The sequence below is a fragment of the Euleptes europaea genome, chromosome 3 (genome assembly GCF_029931775.1).
Source record: "Euleptes europaea isolate rEulEur1 chromosome 3, rEulEur1.hap1, whole genome shotgun sequence".
In the NCBI taxonomy this organism is placed as follows: domain Eukaryota; kingdom Metazoa; phylum Chordata; class Lepidosauria; order Squamata; family Sphaerodactylidae; genus Euleptes; species Euleptes europaea.
In genome coordinates this window covers 55,929,553-55,951,680 of record NC_079314.1, presented here as the reverse complement: position 1 = coordinate 55,951,680, position 22,128 = coordinate 55,929,553, and the positions used below count along the sequence as shown (strand labels likewise).

Genomic DNA, 22,128 nt, shown 5'->3' with positions numbered 1-22,128 from the left:
ATCTGGCAGAGGAAGGCGCTGACGGATGCAGACCTTTCCAAACCCAGGAATGTTGATTCCCTGAGTTATGTGGACTCATAGCCATGCAAGTTGGGAAGCTGTTGCGTGAAGGGGGAAGGGCTCTCTCTGAAAGGGCAGCTGGTCTTACATGGCTGCTATTGAAGTGAGGAGTCAGTTCTTCTGAACTAGGAGCACCTTTTCAAAATACAGGGGCTACCTTCAAGCACTGGTGTCACCTACTGTACTTTGTCCACCCCCCAAATAGATTAAATTTGTGCTTGAGTTTAAAAACATCATCATGCCCATTATAGTTCATGCATCATGCTTTTTGGGGGTGGATCCTACCCCAATCCTCCCTCTCCACTGAACAAAGTTTGAAGCCTTCTTCCAACAGCTCTTCCACTGAAGGAAGTGCTGCTTAATTTGGAGGAAGGCTCCTTAGGTTGGAGAAAGGCACCTTGAAAGATGGTTGGAACCACCTCAGTATTTCCAATAGTGATGACTAAGGGCACCATTTATATGATTACACATATCCTTTCTTTGAATCAGATGCAACTTCTCTCAAAGCCTGCAGAAGTCAGAGAGCAGGAACTTAGGACTCTTTGCTAATACTCTCTTGAGTTTTTTAGGACTGATGACACTAAATGAAAACGAACAAATTATGGCCAACTTTGTGTTGGTCAGGCATCAGTCAACAAGTTATTGGAAATGAAGCTTTTTTATCAATGCCTGTTTTTAAAAAAAATGTTTGCCTCTGACTTTGCTCAAATCCATTGCCCTTTTTAAGTAAGTTTCATATAACATGCTTTGACCACATGCTGCCAGAAGATGCAAGAACTACCCTACTTGAAGGAAAGTTATTGAGAGATGTGCCAGGATTCAAGGACCATTTCAAGGTGACAAAAATGTAACTTTCCCTACTTACTCATTTTGTTAATAGAGCAACAAAATTCATACAGGAGGGCTTGGAAAACAGGTAAAAGATTACTAAAACCATCAACCACCTATAGACCAATTCTATGGGTGTTTATTCAGGAGTGAGGCCTACTCAGTTAAATGGAACTTACTCCCAAGTAAATACTTTCAGGATTTCTGTTTAACTTAGCATTGTGTCCCAGGCAAACAACTACCCTTTTTGTAACAAATACAGAGAACATTTTCACCATGCGACAAGTAGGGCTGTCGATTCGGTTCGGCCCGAACCGAAAAACAGCTGAATTTCCCCTGATTCGGCAGTTTTTAGTTGGGGACGAACCAAACTCAAAAATGGCAGGGAAATGGGGGAGCCGAATTCAGCGAGTTCGGGAGTTCACGAATAAATTCGGCAAATTCAGGGCGCAGCAGCATAACCGTCAGTAAGCAGCATTTCTTCTGGCCAATCAGTCAGGATTGAGTACTGGAGGAATCAGCTGCTGCGTGGCCCGGCCGGGGAGAGAAAGAGAGAGAAATCCTCGTGGGGGGTGGGTGTGCACATTCGCTCCTTTCTGTGGTGGCAGGGGGTGCATTTTGGGGGGTAGAGACCCCAAACTCAGCAGAGCTTCAGACAAGCCTTCTTAAGAGACCCCCCAAGTTTTGTAAACATTGGGTCAGGGGGTCCCGAGATATGGGCTCCACCCCTTTCCCCCCCTTTTCCATTTCGGTGGCTGCAGGGGGTGCTTTTTTGGGGGTGCAGCCCCCAAACTTTCAGCATAACTTCAGACAAGCCTTCTTAAGAGACCCCCAAGTTTTGTAAAGATGGGTTCAGTGGGGGCAGAAATATGGGCTCCCCCTTTTCTCTTTCCGTGGCTGCAGGGGGTGCATTTTTGGTGGTGCAACCCCCAAACATTCAGCATAGCTTCAGATGAGCCTTCTTAAGAGACCCCCCAAGTTTTGTAAACATTGGGTCAGGGGGTCCCGAGATATGGGCTTTCCCCTTTTCCCTATTGGGATGAATGGATCACCCGATCCTGTATGCATCTCCAGAGCGGCAAATCCAAGGCAAAACCTCCCGTGCTTAAATAGAATCGTATTGGATTACCCATTCCTCCCAGCCCCTCCTGATGGAACAGAAGACCGCCACAGTAAGACCCCTTTGGGGGCTTTAATCTATAATTTTTCTCCTGTGTGTGTGTGGGGGGGGGAAAGCAGAGTCTGTGTGTGTGTGGGGAGGGAGCAGTTTCTGTGGGTGGGGGGAAGCCAAAGGAGGCTTTTGCCCATTCTGCCTGGGGTGTGTGTGCCCCCTCGAGTCTCTATTTTGATGCTTGCTCAAAACTGGTTTTCAAATGGTGACTTAAAGAATGCATTTGCCTGGTCCCGACTCGAGTCCGATGCAAAAGGGGAAATTCCACCCCCTCCTGCTCATTATGCATAGCTAGCTGCCTCTGTCCCTTTCCATGGTTTGCAAACTCCCAGGTGTCAGGTGTTGCTTTGCATGGTTGCAAACGTGTTGCTTTGCATGGTTGTGTTGCTTTGCATGGTTGTGTTGCTTTGCAGTTGTGTTGCTTTGCAAACTTCTTCGCACCTTCCCCTTCCCTTGCTCCCCACAGCTCAGCTGTTTGTCGGGGCTGGGAGCTTTGTGCGTGGGCAGCAAGCTCTGCTCAGAGATGCACATTAAGGGTGGGGGACCCCTTTCGGGGCCCATATCTCAGCCCCCCCGACCCAATCTTTACAAAACTTGGGGGGTCTGGCAAGAAGGGTCCTTTGAAGCTCTGCTGAAAGTTTGGGACCTCTACCCCCAGAAATGCCCCCCCCGGAGCCGCGGAAAGGTGCACTTGTGTTTTTAATGGCTTTATTCGGCCAAATTTTTCCCCCGAACTATTAATTCGCGCCGAATTGCACGGACCCGAAGTGGGGGAGTTTGGACTTCGGCATATCCCGAATCCAGACAGGCCAAATTCAGCCGAATCCGAACTATACTGAATTTTTTTTTCAACAGCCCTAGCGACAAGAGCTTTCAGATAGTCATACTGGTCCAGAGCAAAACCCTAAAAAAAAAAAGCTGCATAACACATTTTATTAGGGGGCAACCAAAATGTCACCAAAAAAGTGTGCAAGCTTTTGTGCTCTCCAGAACAGTTCATCAGGCTGGATGAGTTTTAAAAACATAAGGGAAGGAGGATGCCTGAAACTTATCTTTTAAAAAACAAACGATGATCCAGCAGGTTGAAGAGTTCTGTAGAACTCAAAAGCCTGCATATTGTTTTGTCTCATTTAGGTTGTTCTTAATTATGTGGACCGAGCAATAATTTTACGATTCACTTGGTAAGTGTGGTCCTTCATAAGACTGCTTGAAAAAAACATGTGGAAGATGCTGAGTTGTACAACAAGGTCAGAAAGTGAGATCATGAGGTTGGTAGGTGTAACAAGGAATACTGAAATTTGGAACAAATCATGTTATTGAACAGACCTTTGTATTACACTTCTGCTAAAACGTAATATAATATAGCCCTGATGAGCAACACTGGAATTTTAAGTTGAATAGTTGTTTACATGAACATTATTTTTACAAAATTCATTAAATAGTGGCCACATGAATTCTAACACATCTCTCAGTTCATGCAGAGCAAGCCAAGAAAAAAATTGTGGTTTATTAAGCATTCCTGTGAACGTACATCTATTGGGAAGTGCTGCCACTCTTGACCATGGTTAAGTCTACGGATGACTTACTGTTGGTTTCAAGACTTTCACAAAGTTCAGTTTTGACCTCGCCATTTGGTCTGTCGTTTCCCTTTTGGATCAGCTTGCTTTGCATTGTGGCTGCTGTCACAACAGCCTTGAAACTCCTCTTCCGTTTTTGAACATTTTGCTCTGGATGAAAAATGATAATATAAACTTTGGGCATATAGAGCATGCCCAGAGACACAGAAGCACTTAAACTCATGGACACTGTAAGTGTTGTTGTCTGGATGTACATCTAGGAAAAGAGAAAAGAAAATGCGATAGGATAATCAACATCAGGAAAGCTTATGTAAAACATTTCAACAATGATAGTAGCTTGCTTAAAATATTTTCTTTACATTACTTCTTATTCAAAATCGGGGACAATGCTACTTTTAATAAACTGGTATAAACATCTGGACTCTCACACGCTTACTATGTTAATGTAATGTCACGGAGTGGGATCCAAAGTTCGGCTTCCATTAATAAAAGGCGCTTCCATCAATGGAACCCTTCTGCCTCCCCCTTCCTGCTGCTAACCCCTGAGTTACCTGAAATGGTCCTCTGGGATAGGTCAGGCAGAAAAGTTCTGTTCCACTGATGGAAGTGCCTTTTGTTAACAGAAAATTTAGTCTGGATACAACCCATAGAGTCCTAGAGAACCAAATTTCAAGATACAACTTTATGTATAATTTTGTAATCAATGCAGAAATTATATAACTTTTTTTGCTAATTTGAATAAAAACATTCACTAGGTAATTATGTAACTGAATGAGGGAAGGGGTGTCATGCAGTTAATTTGACACATAAGCCAAGACAACGTTTCACACATGTTGTCTTTAATTGGAATAAGAGCCCATTCCTGAAGGGGGGACAGCTCTTTAGGAGCTGGTGTGACCCTGTGCCGGCATAGGTGACACTTTATAATGGAATAAAATGGCACCCATGCCAGTGCGGGGGCAAACATGTTGGCATCCAGGAGCCATGGAACTCCACTGGACCTCGCTGCCCGTGCAACCACTCCAGGAACTAAATCCCAGAAGAGAACGCCCGCCCTGGCATGAGGGAGGCGTTCCCAGCATGTTCCCAGGGACAGAGCTGATGCTAATCAGCCTCCTAACCCCGCTCATCCCAGGAATGCCCCCTTGCACAGCAGCGTTATTATGACACTTTTTTGGTGTCATAGCCTTGCTGTTCTCAATGGGGCATCTTTTCCCTTTTCTATATTTTTGTTTTTTAAATACCTTTTTTTTACTTCTGTGGCAGCTGGGAAGCCTCTGAGGAGCTCTCATGGGTGCTCAGCTCCCAGCCAATGCAGAAATACCCCTCCCCCCAGGAATGGGCTGTAAGTGTCTGTCTTCCCACTGAGTGAGGGTTTTTTTTTTTTAAAAAAAAACAACCCTCAAATAATCAAGAGTGTGCTATCTTTGGTTTTGGATTACACGTCAGTGTGGCTGAACTGAATTTAAACAGCTAGGAAGATGAGACTGTACTCATCCAGTCTAAGAAACAGAAGTTTCTTGCAGTTGGTATCTGAAACACTGTTAAAAATTGCAACTTGAGTCAAACAAAATTTAAATCGAAAACATGTGGATTTAGTGTTTGAATCCCTGGCCTACCAGAAAATTAGTTTTCCATGGCGGAACTGAAGTGAGTGATTGTAAACTAAATTCTACACTGGTATTGAATTCTAATGACAATATAGTATGGTATACAATAAATACTTTGGGAAACTATGAGCATTACAAATAGGCCATCAGAATATATTGCCTGCGAGAAAACAATTTGAAACAAATCTTGTTTATAGCAGGAAGCTGAATTTCTCCTCAGACTTTTCACATTCACCTATTTGGAGGCATGCCTTTTGTTAACATGACTTGTTTTCTTTCCTCTACTTCCAGAGGAGGAAAAAAACACTTCATTAATGCTACCATGATTTGACATTTCATCTCTCTCTCTCACTCTGTATAAGCTGGAATGGAAGAGAATTGCCTGTAGCATGCAGGAATACGAATTGTTCTAAAGCCATGTTCCCAGTTCTTTCATCATACCTTCCTGTTCACCCAAAACTTCCAGTTTAACCATACTCTTATAACCACTAGTAAACTCAAGCTTTACTCAGTTCATCTTGGTTCAAGCACAAGAAACCTCATTGTGTGTTGTTATTAATGGGTTGGATCGAAATGTGCCATTCCATCAGAGTAATGGTACTTACACTAATGACATAGCATTTCCACTGGCAGATGAGAAAGACAATTTTTGTCTACTTCCCCCTTCCCACTGCAGATTCTCCACTTCGACCCCCCATTGTTCCTGATGATCTCTTGACTCCAAGGTATGGCAGTCATCATCCAGTTTGGGCCTGGGATTCTCCTGGAGTTACAACTGATCTCCAGACTACAGAGGTCAGTTCCCTTGGAGGAAATGGCCTCTTCTGTATGGAATGACATCCCTGCTAAGTTCCCTCCCCTCCCCAAACTGTGATCTCCCCTGGGCTCCACCCCCGATCTACAGCAATCTCCCAAGCTACAGTTGGCAACCCTACTCCCCAGAGCAGAATTTCAGTGTGCTGCAGCAAAAATGTGGAAGTGAGTAAATGTTGTATCTTCAGCTTCATGACATTGGGTGATGTTTTGGATGCAATCCATATCAGTAATCAATTAACAATTGTAAGTAACAAAATAGCTGCTGTATTTGATAATGGCAAGGAATAATGGGGTGTCTCACTATGGTCCTACAAGAGAGCAAATTTAATTTCTAAACGCATGACTCACAGCAATAAGGGCATTGTATCAGTTCTGTAAGACATTACGAAAGCCCATTCATGTCCTTACTGATAATTCATCTTCTCTGCTGTGTTTTTAGGGCCAGCCAGCGCTAGTGCATTAAACCCAAGCTGCAATGTAAATATCCTTTCAGTAATAATGCCATCTTTCAGTTCAAATGTTTTACTGAAGCCAGTGCTCTCTGCAAATTAAGTTCCATCACAAAGCAAAACATAAAGAAATAAGCAGATTTAATGAAGCCGCAATAATGGCACATTTGGAATGCTCTTTATTGTAAGAGACACATTTTTCCATTTGACATTTTATCCTCAGAGACTACTGACAAACATGGCTCTCATTTCAAATGCTGTTAGGTGAAAACTATGACAAATTTGCTTAAGTGGTGTGAATTCTCTCCATGGAGCCACTCAATAGAGCACTTGTGTAAATCTGTAGAAAAATCTGCCAGATCACATTTTACAAAATCCAATAGTGCTCTTTAGGGCTACACAATCAACCTCTCTTAGAATGACAGAACACTTGAAAACAAAGTACAGCCCAATCCTAACCATGGTTACTCAGGGCCTCACATGAATTAATCTCATGCATGTTTGTAATTGCTAAAGAATGGCAATGCCACTTCCCCTGGCCAGGTCTACTGCATAGGAGTGATGGAAAAGGGTGTATGCTGTATGTGTTATCTTGCATGCAGTCCTTAACCATCACCTACCCACTCATTCAAGCTTCAGCAGCACTCTCTTTCTGGTGCCCCCCAACACCGGAAGTATGGCATAAGAGTACGATTGCCAACCTCCAGGTAGTAGCTGGAGATATCCCACTATTACAACTGATCTCCAGCCGACAGAGATCAGTTCCCCTCAAGCTGAGCTTAATTGTGGACTCCATCAGTTATTATCGAATAAAATGTAACAAAGGAAATGAAACAATATCTTCCACATCCTATTGGTGAAAGCTTAATTCGGATATGGAATAAGAACAAACACAGCCTCAGTCCCACTCCTTATTAAAGGCTCATTACAATGCTTATGGAAATAACAATGAAAGAAAAGAATTTGGACATATCAGGTACCAAGATTTATTGCACAAAAACGGAAAGATAAAAACATGGCAAGAGGTAGCAATATTGAATCCTAAACTTAGCGGGTTTGCTCATTAGCAACTGATATCAAGACTTAAAAGTGATTGCATGATAGCAGGGAAGTGGAAAGAAGAAACAGAATTTGAGAAAATAATAATAAAATCTGAAGAGCACCTATTGGGAAAAATATACAAACTACTTCTAAAATACGACACGGAAGCAGAACAGATAAAAACTTGTGTAATCAAGTGGATGGAAATTTTTAAAGAAAGTATCCCACTGGAAAATTGGGAAAATTTATGGAAGAAAGGGATGAAATTCATGGTTAATCAAAACATCATAGAGAAGTGGTTTAAAATATTTTACCTCTGGTACATCACCCCTAATGATATTCAAAATATAGACAAATCAACATCAGGAATGTGCTGGAAATGTCACAGTAATACGGGCACGTGTTATCATTGTTGGTGGACATGTTGTAGAGTACAGATATTTTGGAAAGAAATACATAAAAATATTGAAAAAATACTTAAACAGCATATTGATTTTGATCCTAAAATGTTTCTACTTAACATGATGCCAAGGAATATCAAAAAAGACCATCACATTATGATTAAATATCTAGTAACAGTGGCAAGAATAGTAATAGCGACAACACGGAAATCTGATTGTATCCCAGACACTACAACCTGGCTGGAAAAATCGAGCGAATATGCCAACATGGCGAGACTCACCGATCTTCTAAAAGACAGAACATACGAATACCATCAAAAATTTTGGGAACCCTTTTATATATTTCTGAAAGGTTGTGAACGATGAAACGATAAACCCTTGATGTATAAAATTACATAGAAACCAGAGAGGATAAGGGAGAACAAGGGAATAAAAAAGAGAAAGAATAACTCATAAGTAACTATATATAAAAAAAATCTTGAACAACACAAAACTGGTTTAATAGGGAATAAATGTTAATTAAACCAGTGTTTGATTTAGATTAACCTTAAACTCAAGCAAATATGTATGCATAAATGTATTTAGATTGACCAAGACCAGAAAAAGGAATATATCTGTAACTCAATTAGGATGTTAGAAGAAGTGGGGGTACCCCTTCCCCCTTCACCTTTTTTTGTCTTTTCCTTTCTTTATATCACCGTATATATGTAAAATTAATAAAACTTGTTAAAAAAAAAGAGAGAGAGATCAGATCCCCTGGAGAAAATGGCCTCTTTGGCAATTTGACTCTATGGCATGAAGTCCTTCCCCTCTCCAAACCCCGCCCTCCTCAGTCTCTGCCCCAAAAATCTCCAGGTATTTCCCAACCCGGAGCTGGCAACCCTCCATAAGAGTGACTGGTACTCTCAGCAGTGGTAGCGGCTCCGCCTGATGCTTCCAGGGCTCAGATGGAGTCTTGGAGGAGCATGGAGAAAATCCACCAAGGGAGGATGGGATTCCACAAAATCCACTTAACCCTTCCAGGCACCTCAGCTCTCTCTTGGTTGCTAAGTATCACACAGAGAGTGACAGGATAGGAGAGAGAAAAAGAAGCCTAGTAGGGATCTGAGACTGGGAACACCATATAGGGTTAGGGAAAGGGTTAAACTCCCCCTCCATGAATCCTATGATGCACATCCGACCACAAGTAAGGCCTTCCACAGTTGCTATTTAGCCATAAAAATGCTCTGAACAGCTGTAAATTTGCCATCACCTTGCATGCTTTGGCTCTCAAAAGGAAGTGTGCTTGATTTCTAAGACATTTACTTCCTAGACATCATGCATAGGATTGCAGGCAGTTCAAGACTTTGCATAGGTCACCATTTGCACATTCACACTTAAAATAATGAGCCACCTTGCAGTTATAAGGAAGAAAACTGGACCACAACTTTATTAATGCAATACCTTGCAATGGAGAGAAAACATCTTCCCCTTTCAGTGCAAGTTTAAATGCTTGAGATGATTCCTCCCTGTTAAATGACCTGAATGGGTGACCCATCTTTCTTTGAGTCTCTGTGTGGTTATGAAACTGCTCAGTGTTCCTCACAGACACAGACTAACTGTGTTGAACAAGGCGTTTCCAAATCATTAAACACCCTTGGCATACTGGGTTGGTCAGAACCCACAGTGGTTGTCTCAGCTGTCATCAGACTAAGCAGTCCTGAGACCCTGCTCACCAAGTTAACCAAGACTTGCAGTATTCCTGACAGCTTTGACCTATTAAAATATATAACTGGGCAAACTTGGTTTGCCAGTGTGGTGTAGTGGTTAAGAACAGTAGACTCAAATCTGAGCCAGGTTTGATTCCCCACTCCTCCACATGAGCAGTGGACTCTAATCGGGTGAACAGGGTTGGTTTCCACACTCCCACACATGAAGCCAGCTGGGTGACGCTGGGCTAGTCACAGCTCTCTTCGAGCTCTCTCAGCCCCACCTACCTCATAGGGTGCCTGTTGTGGGGAGGGGAAGGGAAGGTGATTGTAAACCAGTTTGATAGAGAATCCTAAAGTGATAGAGAAAGTCGGCATATAAAAACCAACTCTTCTTCTAGGTCCCTACGGTATCAATCCACCAATTCCTGCAGTGGAAAGTAGCTGAAGTAACTATTATTGGATGCCAGTAGCTAGCTCCAAGAAACTCCCCAATTCAGCGCTATGCTAGAAAACCCCATTGAGAACTGCAATGCTGCGCCGGCAAAAAAGCAGGCACAGCATCACTGTTCGTCCCACCAGCGTGCCACACCAAAAGGGGACAGGAAGCTGCCTATTGGCAGCTCTGCCCCCAGCATGTCCCAGGGGCACCCCCCGGGATGCTGGAGCAGGGCTTTGTACCTGTGGGATGCTGGCAGAATGCCCAGCCAGCGTCCCCGGGTGGTGCTGCCCCGGCAGCGCCGAGTGACCAGGGTCCAGGCCTTCCTGCTGGCATTGGGCCCATCCTCGCCAGTGCAAGTAATGCCAACACCGGCGCAGGGGGTCCGAATGCCAGCGCAGCCCCTTCCTGGCCTCCACAGGACTTTCATCCTCCAAAGAACTTTCGGCTCAGGAATGGGCTGTAAATAGCTACCTTTCCATCACATTTTTAAAACTATAAAAAGAGGTTTTTCATACCTGCATCTAGTCGAAATTTGCTTTTCTTAGCATCCTGATCCAAAGAACCAAGTAATTTGGTTTAACATTTGACTGAATTTGTATTCTATTTGATTATTTTCTACCTGACAATAGTAGGCATCAATATGTTTTGGGCTTTTTAATCACTTTACATTGTTTGTAGTTTTGTGACTTCCTTTCTTAACTTTGCAAATAAGCTGTTTCAGCAAATAATGTCTTTTTAAAAATCAATAAAGTAAACACGCAAAGGCAGTTTGTTTTAATAAGCCCTTAATCTCTGAATGACCCTCATTGTGTTTCATACTGAACTAAGGAACCAAGAATGCACAAAATACAGTCGAAGGCTTTCACGGTCAGAGTTCATTGGTTCTTGTAGGTTATCCGGGCTGTGTAACAGTGGTCTTGGAATTTTCTTTCCTGACATTTCGCCAGCAACTGTGGCAGGCATCTTCAGAGTAGTAACACTGAAGGACAGTGTCTCTCAGTGTCAAGGGTGTAGGAAGAGTAATATATAGTCAGAAAGGGGTTGGGTTTGAGCTGAGTATTGTCCTGCAAAAGTAATGTGCTAATCATTGTCCTGTAAGTATCAAGATAATGTGCTAATGAGGGTATGGTATGTTAATATGGAACCATTGTATCCTGAAGTGATCTGTTAATGTGTGTAATCCAAAGCTAATCTGCATGGCTATTGTTGAATGTTGTCTTTGTTAGTCTGGAGGTTTTTTAGAACAGGAAGCCAAGCCTTATTCATTCTTAAACTCTCCTCTTTTCTGTTAAAGTTGTGCTGATGTTTATGAATTTCAATGGCTTCTCTGTGCAATCTGACAAAATAGTTGGTAGAACTGTCCAGTCTTTCAGTGTCTTGGAATAAGACCCTGTGTCCTGTTTGTGTCAGTCCATGTTCAGCCACTGCTGATTTCTCAGGTTGGCCAAGTCTGCAGTATCTTTCATGTTCTTTTATCCTTGTTTGTATGCTGCGTTTTGTGGTCCCGATGTAAACTTGTCCACAGCTGCAAGGTATACGATATACTCCTGCAGAGGTGAGGGGGTCTCTTTTGTCTTTTGCTGATCGTAGCATTTGTTGTATTTTCTTGGTGGGTTTAAACACTGTTTGTAGGTTATGTTTTTTCAAAAGTTTCTCCATCCTATCAGTGACTCCTTTAATAAATGGCAAGAATACCTTTCAAGAATGAAACCAGAAGGGCCATTAAACCAAACAAAAATCAGAAAACTCAGGAAAAACAGTCTCCCATAGGAAAGGTATTCTTGCCATTTATTAAAGGAGTCACTGATAGGATGGAGAAACTTTTGAAAAAACATAACCTACAAACAGTGTTTAAACCCACCAAGAAAATACAACAAATGCTACGATCAGCAAAAGACAAAAGAGACCCCCTCACCTCTGCAGGAGTATATCGTATACCTTGCAGCTGTGGACAAGTTTACATCGGGACCACAAAACGCAGCATACAAACAAGGATAAAAGAACATGAAAGATACTGCAGACTTGGCCAACCTGAGAAATCAGCAGTGGCTGAACATGGACTGACACAAACAGGACACAGGGTCTTATTCCAAGACACTGAAAGACTGGACAATTCTACCAACTATTTTGTCAGATTGCACAGAGAAGCCATTGAAATTCATAAACATCAGCACAACTTTAACAGAAAAGAGGAGAGTTTAAGAATGAATAAGGCTTGGCTTCCTGTTCTAAAAAACCTCCAGACTAACAAAGACAACATTCAACAATAGCCATGCAGATTAGCTTTGGATTACACACATTAACAGATCACTTCAGGATACAATGGTTCCATATTAACATACCATACCCTCATTAGCACATTATCTTGATACTTACAGGACAATGATTAGCACATTACTTTTGCAGGACAATACTCAGCTCAAACCCAACCCCTTTCTGACTATATATTACTCTTCCTACACCCTTGACACTGAGAGACACTGTCCTTCAGTGTTACTATTCTGAAGATGCCTGCCACAGTTGCTGGCGAAATGTCAGGAAAGAAAATTCCAAGACCACGGTTACACAGCCCGGATAACCTACAAGAACCAATGCACAAAATACAGTTTGAAAAGGAAGTGATATCAGATATGTTAGCTGTATACTTATAAAGCCATAAAGCATATCAACAGGAAAGGGAGGGTTCACTAACATACACTGCACCTAGAGAATGGTACCTGTTGCTAATAATTACATGGGCCGAGTCTATTTGCATGTGTGTAGGCACCCACTCTGTGCTGTCTATGCAAGGTCGCTACAAACAAGCAAGGAATTTTTCCTCTCCAAGTATCACAATTCTTGCTTTTGTTAACACTAGACAGAATATTCCAAGTTGCAAAATTCCATTATTACTAATTCTGGCTTCAGTAGCCTCTGCATCGCTGACTCAAATCACCACCACCAGTTTTGGTTTCCAAGAATGTATTGATTTGGTGTTTTCTTCCTCATGTAGAGCTTCTACGAGACAAACTAGGATAGTATTGGATACTCTCCAATTGGGGCTTCAGAGGGAGTCTGAGTTTCTCTTACACTACTGATGTTAAATTAGCTTAGCAAGTTTAGCAAGATTGTTTTATCATTCATTACTGCTGTTCTGAATTGTCACTGTGTTTATCTTGTATACATCTGAGCTTTATAGAGAAATGTCACAGAATGTACTTCTTGCATTTTATTAGTAGGTATTGGTCGATTTTCTCTCTAACAGAACCCAAAATGGGTTATTACAAATAAAAATACTATTTAATACAGTAAAATAAATATAATTTAAATACCCGCACACAAAAACACAACAAGAACAAACTGTATCTTGGGGATAACATTGCCAGGTCCTACCTGGCCTCCTATGGGAGCTTCATATCTGTGTCAATGCGGGGCAGCAAAGTACACAGCACAATTCTCTCACTTCTGGGTTTACCTTGGAAGTGACAAGTGTACTCGATGCTCTAGCAATCCCTCTCCGAAAACTCTATGGAAATCATAGAGTTTTGGGGGAGATAACTAGAGCATTGCTGGCACTTCCAGGGTAACCTGTGCTGGCAGTGTAGTGTGAGTGCACATGGCAAGCACAGATCGCTGCCCCTCCCAGCTGGCCTACTTCCACCTGCCGGCCAGCTGAGGAGCAGCGGGCAGCCCAGTGAGTTGGCGGGCAATTGCCAGCCCTCACCAGGCACTTGGGAACCCTACTTGGGGATGGTCAGTCCCCAAGTTGCAAGTTGTGCAGTTTAAAGTTGCAAATGTGCAGTTCAACTTTTTTTCCCTTGTAGCAAATTTAAGCTCCTTTGCTGTCCTTGAAAAATCCCAAAATAAGAAATGCATGTAGAAGAAAATAAGTACAAGAAGTGTATGTAGACGAAGATCTCCTGAACAACAGTGTAATTAATGCCAGCAACAGCATTAATTTCACCCCAATCTAGATAAGCAGATATATATCCAAAATGCACTTCCAAAAGCAGATAAAAACAGATTGCCATTTGTTTACAGCAAGACATGCTTACTGAGGGGCCATGGCTCAGCAGCAGAGCATCTGCCTTGCATTCAGAAGATCCTGTATTTAACAGCAGTCATCTCCGCTTAAAAGGCTCTCAGGTAGCAGGCAATATTGACTATATGGATCAATTGTCTGACTTGGCATAAAGCAGTTATGTGATTGCTATTCAATCAGTTTTGCTTATCAATAACTTTTAAAAAGCAATAGTCCCAAGGCATGGTGATGGTCGATACTGTGTACACCAAAGCTAAACATTTCTGAACAATATTCTTCCTTCTTTCAATCCTGTGAAATGCACATGAGCACATGAAGAAGCACATTTAAGTTAAACCTCTTGATAAGCTAGTCTGCGTTTAACTGAAGTTATTATGTGAGTATTGCTTATAGCTTAACAAACTTCATTCATTAATCTCTGGCTAATTTATAAAGCGTGAAAAGGAATGTTGACACTATCGAGCACATGATTAGATAAAAGGGAAAACTGTATTTGGGAATGTTATATTTGCTGATTGCCTGGAATCATGAGCATTAATCGTCTGTATCGCAGGATTATCAGAAAATCAAAGTACATTGGGAGGGATTGCAGCAAGTTTAGACCCAGGTATAGAGGTGAGCACATCCTACGTCAGGGGTGGGGAACCTCAGGCCCGGGGGCCGTATGCGCCCCCCAAGGACATTTTTTGTGGCCCTCGAGAGCTCAGGGAACCCTGCCACGGAGGTGGGGCGCAGGGTGGCCCTCCCCGAGGGTGTTCCTGGGGCCACGGCTTACAGCGCCCTTGTAGCGCCCTTTGGACTTCCTCTCACTGACTGTTGGTTGTTGGTCGGCGAGAGGGGAGGGGGAGGGACTCTTCCCCCAAGGCTGCCCCCTACAGCTGCGGCGTGCAGGAACGCTGCGGCACATTGTAAGCCCCTCTCGCTGCCTGTCGACTGTTGAGCAGCGGGGGTGGGGGGAGAGGTTGGCGGCTCCCGGCGGCAGAGCATGCATGCAGAACCAATTGGGCTTGGGGAGGGCTTTTATGGACTCTGGGGGGGGAAGTGCACGAAGACTGGGGCCTGGTTGCTTGGTGCTCTGTGCGCCACTGGGTGTGTGTGTGTGGGCAGGGGAGGTGGGGTGGCTGGGGCCCGGTCGCGCAGGCTGGCATGCGCGTGTGTGTGTGTGTGTGGGGGGGGAAGGCTTTTCTCTCTTCCTCTTTTTCTGTCACTCTTTCTCCTTTCTCTCCCTCTCTTCCTCCCTCTTTTTTCTGTCTCTTTCTTTGTCTCCCTACGTCCTTTATTTTCTTTCCCTCTGTCCTTTTCTTTCTTTCTCCCCCTCTCTCCATTTCTTTCTCCCTTTCTCTCTCTTTCTCCCTCCCTCCCTTTTCCTCTTTCTCTGTTTTCCTTCCTCCCTTCCTCCCTTGCCAATCGACTGTGGGCTGCGCCCCCCTGGCGCCTCGTTTTCTGGGGCCCACCGCTGGCTGCCCTCCCACCTGGGAGGGGGGAGTGGGGGCGCCCTGCAGGCCTTCTCTGGGTGGCCTCCCCTGGGGTTGCCAACCTCCAGGTGGTGGCTGGAGACTGGCAACCCTAGCCTCTCCCCCCCCACTGGGAGATCTACACCTGATATGGCCCCCGAAAGATGTTATAAATGTGTGAATGGCCCTTGGCAGGAAAAAGGTTCCCCACCCCTGTCCTACGTGCTCTTACTATAGTACTTCCAGAATCCAGTTTTTGCAAGCAGCTCAAGATGGAAGAAAGAGCTGCTGATGACCCGTGCTCTTTTAGGTCAGAAAGAGATATTCCTAAAGACTGGATACGACATTAAACTAGTTTACTCCACAGGGTTTGACAGGAATCAGCTTGAGGGAGATGTAACTATACATTCAACTTTGTGGAGAAGTAAATCTTAACCCAAAATCTATAGGTCGCAGCCCAAATCTGAGCTTCAAGGGAGCTAAGGCCCAGTTCAGCAAGCAGTGATACCCCAGCAATACAGTTAGGAGCATTAACTCTGAGCTCATAATAGTTAGGCTTAAGGTTTGGCAAATGGTTGGAAGTTAGGTTTGGCATATGGTTGGAAGTTAGGTTTATCAACGGATAATTGGTAGAGAATAGAGTTGCCAGTTGTCCGGTATTGACCCAGACAGTCTACTGTTCATGCTTTCCGTCAGGGAAAGGAAGTGAGAAAATACCAGACATATAAATGTCTGGTATTTTCATACTGAGCAGCCAAGCATGAATAGGACAGTCAGACAGATAGTCCTCCATGCCCAGTCAGAGCTCTGGCTTTCTCCAGCCATCCAATCCTCAGCATTAAAAGATAGGAATGCAGCCATGTTTGGTTTGTCTCAGCATTCTGTTCCTTGCTACCCCCCCTCTCAATCTAGTAAAGAGTTCTGAGAGATTTCATTTTTGAGTTTTTGAAATGTAGAAATTTCAGGAGGTAAGTCCCACTTTTACTGCCATGGTTCACCCACAAACATACTGAGCTTTGAACATGTTAATGTCTCTTTAATAATGCTAACACAAATTTGACACAAAAGCTCAGCTCTCTGGATGCAGAAGGATCACTCAGCTGAGTCAAAGAAGGAACAGAATGGGGGGTATTGCAGAGTATAGACACTTGACTTCTCAGAGAATCAATGCAGTCATGAGCTGATGAGTCTTGGGAAGTGGAAATCCCTTTCACAACTTCGTATTGCTTCTTGGCTACCGAGAGAATTAAAACCTGATCCCTCCATTCTTTTGCTACTGCTACATTGTTTATATTTGATAATTAAAACTTAAATTATTAGCATTAAAACTTCCATTCGCTCCTTTTAGGAAACATGTCTGGATGAAGCCTCCAGCCCTCAAATCCCTATAACAATTTTTTCCTGACTTGGAGTAAAATAGCCTCCCTCTTTCTATTTAAGGCTGCAATTCTATTCACAGGGTTGTTGTGAGGAGAAAAAAGGAGGAGAATAATGTAAGCTGCTTTGGTCCTTGCTGTGAGGAAAGGTGGGGTATCAATGAAGTAAATAAATAATAAAAATAGCTGAACATGGGAGGCAGATAAAAGGTTGGTTGGTGAATGGCTGAGAGAGAAGGGGCAGGAAAAGTATGACTGTGATGTTATGCGAGTATTCAAAAGCACATCCAGTTGAGCAGCACATCACAACTGGGCCATAGTTTTCCTAGGTAGAGATAGTTGGGGGGGGGCAGATGAAGATAGGTTGGTTGTGAAGGAATAATAATATTGTTCTAATGCTTGATTCTCTGTTAGTCTCTTGCCATGAAAACCCCAAAAGGGGTCGCCATAAGTCGGCTGCGACTTGAAGGCACTTTACACACATACACAATGCTTGATTATCTTTTAAAACTTTATACATTCCAGAAAATAACAAAAAACAAATTAAGTACCAGGTATTTCTTTGAAATGTTTAGTTTATATACATTTTATTTTATCTTTGCTGTCAAGTCTCAGTCAACTTATGGCCACCCCACAGGGTTTTCAAGGGAAGAGATGGCCAGAGGTGCTTTGCCATTGCCTGCCTCTGCATAGCAACCCTGGACTTTGGTGATCTCCTGATTAAGTACTGACTAGGACTGACTATCTTAGCTTCCCAGATCTGACAACCTCAGGCTAGGCTGAGAAATCTAGATCAGGGCATACATTTTATAAACAGGCAGCCCATTCCTGAAGAGGGGGCAGTTAGGCAGAGGGTGGGAGAGGCGCAGCCACACCTCCTCCACAGAGGCTTCTCAGCCACCAGAAATAAAATAAAAGGATTTTTAAAACATTAAAAGGGAAAACGCCCCCACTGAAAAGAGCGAGGCGACGCCACCAAAATGGTGGCGTAGCCATGCCACAGCTCGAGGGGGCGTTTCCAGGTCCAAAGGGGTTAGGAAGCTGCTTAAAGGCAGCTCTGCCCCCAGAAACACCCTGGTAACACATCTTCCCCCTCACCCCGCCTGCATTGGCTATCGCTTTAGAGAATTCCCTGCCAGTGTGGCTGCACTGGCAGCTCCCCAGCGCCAGCGTACTTGCCCCCCCCAGGTTGGCATAAGTGCTCATTATCTTGGGATAAATGGGCACTTATGCCGGCACAGGCTCACTCCGGCTTTTAAGGAGCCCCCCCTTCAGGACTGCAGCCAAAGTAAAACAAATAGGAAAGACATGTTAATAATATCACTTTTTTTCTTTACTTTTTTTTTACAGAAGCTGATAGAGAGCTCAGGAGTTGGATTATTCTTTAACTGCTTTATTTCCTTGAACCTTTCCTTCTGATATTGGAAACTGGCAAAGAAAGAACTGAAAGATAAAGACCATATTTCTCAGTTATTATTGTGTGCACTTTTCAGCAAGCAAAAAAACCCAACCTTTGCTTCAAATATTACTTCCCACTTAAGATCAAATTATCTGCAATTTATAAAACTCCTTATTCTAGAGAACATGAGTTCTAATGTTTCTCTGCTCACATTATTAACGTGAATGCATCCAATAACAACCCAAATTAATTTAAATAATCATTTTGAGGTTTAAAGCCAAAAATGCTTTTGTGCCCAATGGGCGCTATTAATTAATGCGAACTGCAGGTACACGTACACAATGCTAATTAAAAGTTCTGTCCATATATTAACAGCAAAGAAATTTGGCAGATGGACAGCTATTCAAAATAAATGCTAATGGATTGGAAAATCTTCATCTAATATATGATAGAAAATATGAGTGCTGGCATTTCGGAACATTTGAGATTCAGCAAGTCAGTGCAGAATGCCTGAAGTTGCTAGTTTTATATGTAAAAGGAGATTTGCTTCCTTTCTAGTTCCCTGATGGAAAAAAATTACATTATAAACCCACTATAATATGAAACTACATCTTCAAACTCCTTAAGTCTAAAAAGTATGGAAAATAATTGTATGCAGAAAGCTAACAATACTCAATTATTAAAATAGTGGTGTTTTGTTTCACCGTGATAAGTTCATTCATTGCACATGACACCAGTGTTACAGTCCAAATGTGTGATACAGCAAAATATTTAATGATATACCCCTTTTTTCCAGATGATAATTTTTATCAAGCATCTCAAGCAGGGCATAATCAAGCTGCTGTCTTAAAAAATAATAATGCAGGCTTAAATAAGTAACAGCTGGTTACCCCACTGGCTGGATAAATGCAGGGCAGCTTTGGGCAAGGGAAGCTGTGCAAACAACCAATAAATTATGTTAATAGGCATGGCATAATGAGCAAGAAAAGAGCTAAAACAAATCAACAAAAAAGAAAAAAAGTAAACAGTTCCCTTAAGACTTTTAGTATGCACTTCAGATGAAATTCTTCTAATGATCATATTTAATAAATTGAGTAATGTTGATAAAACCCATTTTTTTACTTCAACAGAAAGTTAAAGGAGCAGGCATAGCTGCTAGTGGAAGCTTCTTCCCCTCAAATGATGGACCTAGACTTTGCAAACCTTTTTAAAAGATTTAAACATTGTTTTTGAAATATTAAGTATTTTGCTGGAGGGTTCACAAAGGATAAAGAGCCCCATGGTGCAACGTGGTAAGCTGCACTACTGCAGTCAAAGCTCTGCTCTTGACCTGAGTTCCATCTTGATGGAAGTCGATTTCACGTAGCCTGCCTAAGGTTGACTCAGCCTTCCATCCTTCCAAGGTCGGTAAAATGAGTACCCAACTTTCTGGGGGTAAAGTGTAGATGACTGGGGAAGGCAATGACAAGCCACCCTGTAAACACAGTCTGCCTAGTAAACATCATGATGTGGCATCACCCCATGGGGCAGTAAAGACGATTACCAATCTAGAGGTATCGTCTTGCCATCTCGCAATCGCTTGGATTAATTTTGCCATTCTATTTTTTGTGTTTGCTGGATCAGATTGGATCATATTGGGTGACACAACCTGGATTTGTTTACATTATTGGAAACTGAAAGGAACTCGGACTTCCTCGTTACGGCTTCCTCTTACCTTAGACTGTGTGGTAGCTCCCGGTGGGGACTGATTAAGCAAATGTTTGTACTTTTCCTTTGTGTGCAATTTCCTTTGTGATAAAATTTTCCTTTGCTGAGAAGATTATAGAAATTCTTGGTAACAATCCTTGCAGTAGTTGTGTATTACCTTTTGAATTCCTGTTTGTGAGCCCTCGTGCTGTTGTTGTTGCAACTAAGTTAATTTCAGCACAATCTCCAGGTACTAGCTGGAGATCTCTTGCTATTACAACTGATCTTCAGCCGATAGAGATTAGTTCACCTGGAGAAAATGGTCGCTTTGGCAATTGGACTCTATGGCATTGTAAGTCCCTCCCCAAACCCCACCCTCCTCAGGCTGTGCCCCAAAACCTCCTACTGGTGGTGAAGAGGGATCTGGCAACCCTATTCATATGAAACAGGGTTGAAGAAGTCTCCAGAAAATATCTACAAATGACACCTTTGTTCATGTTATCACCGAGACGGCATCTACATCCCATCGGATATTGGGCTATCATTGCATTGTAATATCAATCATTCACTTTCTTGACTGTTTTGTCAAATTGGAAAATTTAATTATGAATGAGTTCTGTAGCACAATATGTAATGATGGTGGATGCACTGTTTCATTGTAACATCTGGCAATCAGGGTGGTACAACCACTTTTCTCTTTGAGGTAGGCTCGACCTGGCAACCAGTGGGAGAATGGGGAGGGGGGCTGTCAATCATGAGTAAAGATATAATGTAACTTCTGGGAAAACCAAGAAATGATGTCATGGCTCTCTAGGTATTGCCAGAATCTCTATGGTTTCACCTTACAGTTTTTGCCAGTTCCTAGAAAGGATTGATGTATCTTCCAGGGAAAACCGGTAAGTTAGGGCTGTCGATTCGATTCGCCCCGAACCGGAAAACAGCTGAATTTCCCCCAATTCGGCTGTTTTTCGGTTCGGGACGAACCGAACTAAAAAAAGGCGGGAAACGGGGGAGCCGAATTCGCTGACTTTGGGGGTTTGGTGAATAAATTCAGCAGATTCGGGGTCCCCCCCCCGCGCGCCTTCAGGGACTCCCTGAAGGTGCGCGGGGGACCCGAATTTCCCCTGAACTCTGGATCTTGCCCGAATTTCGGGGATCCGAAATGGGGGAGTTCGGACTTCGGCACGGCCCGAATCAAAATGGGCCGAATTTTGCCGAATCTGAATTTTACCGAATTTTTTTTTTCAACAGCCCTATGGTAAGTTATGTCTAAGAATCACCAAAACCTCGATAGTTTTGCCATATAGTTTCCAGTGATATCTACGGAGGTGTGACTTCACTTCTGGGTTTTTCCTAAATGTTATATCATGCAATTTTAAAACTGTTTTCTCCTGCCATCACTTTGAGTGGCAGCAGGAAACACCAGCTGGGGAGGCCAGGCAGGAGATTTCCCCATCCTCACTGGAGAGGCTGGCAATGCTACTTTGAATGTATCATAACAGCAAGTGCTTTAGACATGGATATAGCACTTTACATCCCTAGGTATTCCATCTTAAGAGACGGTCTATACTATACAGACTAAACATGCCAGAGTGGTTCCCACCATTTTAGGCATAGATGGGGCAGACCCTACTTGGCTCTAACTCCATCCGCTGTCCCACATGCCAGCTGCTGGTGCTGGCCCTGATGGGAGCTATACTGTTTGCACACTATTTGCAGCAATATAACTCATTAGGTAATGTTTGCAAGCCCCTGATCATTAGGTAATGTTTGCAAGCACACATTCATGTAAAGATACCTCCATGTCAGCCTTCATTGTGTCTTGAAACTTGCCTCACATTCATTACCATATAATTCAGTGAAGTCTCCAACACATTCTGCATTCCAAATCCTGCAAACTGCAGGATTTTTCATCATGCCCTGAAACACTCCCCCTTATTATATCATCCAGACTGATGAAGACCTCTTGGGAACTCAGCAGCTTGCTCTGTTGATCTTTGAATAGGGTTGCCAGGTCCCTCTTTGCCACCGGCGGGAGGTTTTGGGGGTGGAGCCTGAGGAGGAGGGGGGTTTGGGGAGGGATTTCAATGCCAAACAGTCCAATTGCCA

General features: G+C 43.1%; 1 protein-coding gene across 2 annotated transcripts in view; it reads right to left on the bottom strand.

The window, feature by feature from the left end:
* Positions 1-22,128, bottom strand: part of GRM8 (glutamate metabotropic receptor 8) — a 599,857-nt gene that overhangs the window by 24,417 nt on the left and 553,312 nt on the right. Inside the window, exon 9 of one of the 2 annotated variants that reach the window (XM_056846078.1) lies at positions 3,591-3,892. In XM_056846078.1, the coding sequence (XP_056702056.1) occupies positions 3,593-3,892 (300 nt within the window). In that variant the 3' untranslated portion in view covers positions 3,591-3,592. The remainder of the gene's footprint in view (positions 1-3,590; positions 3,893-22,128) is intronic. The other variant, XM_056846079.1, reaches the window with a different exon arrangement.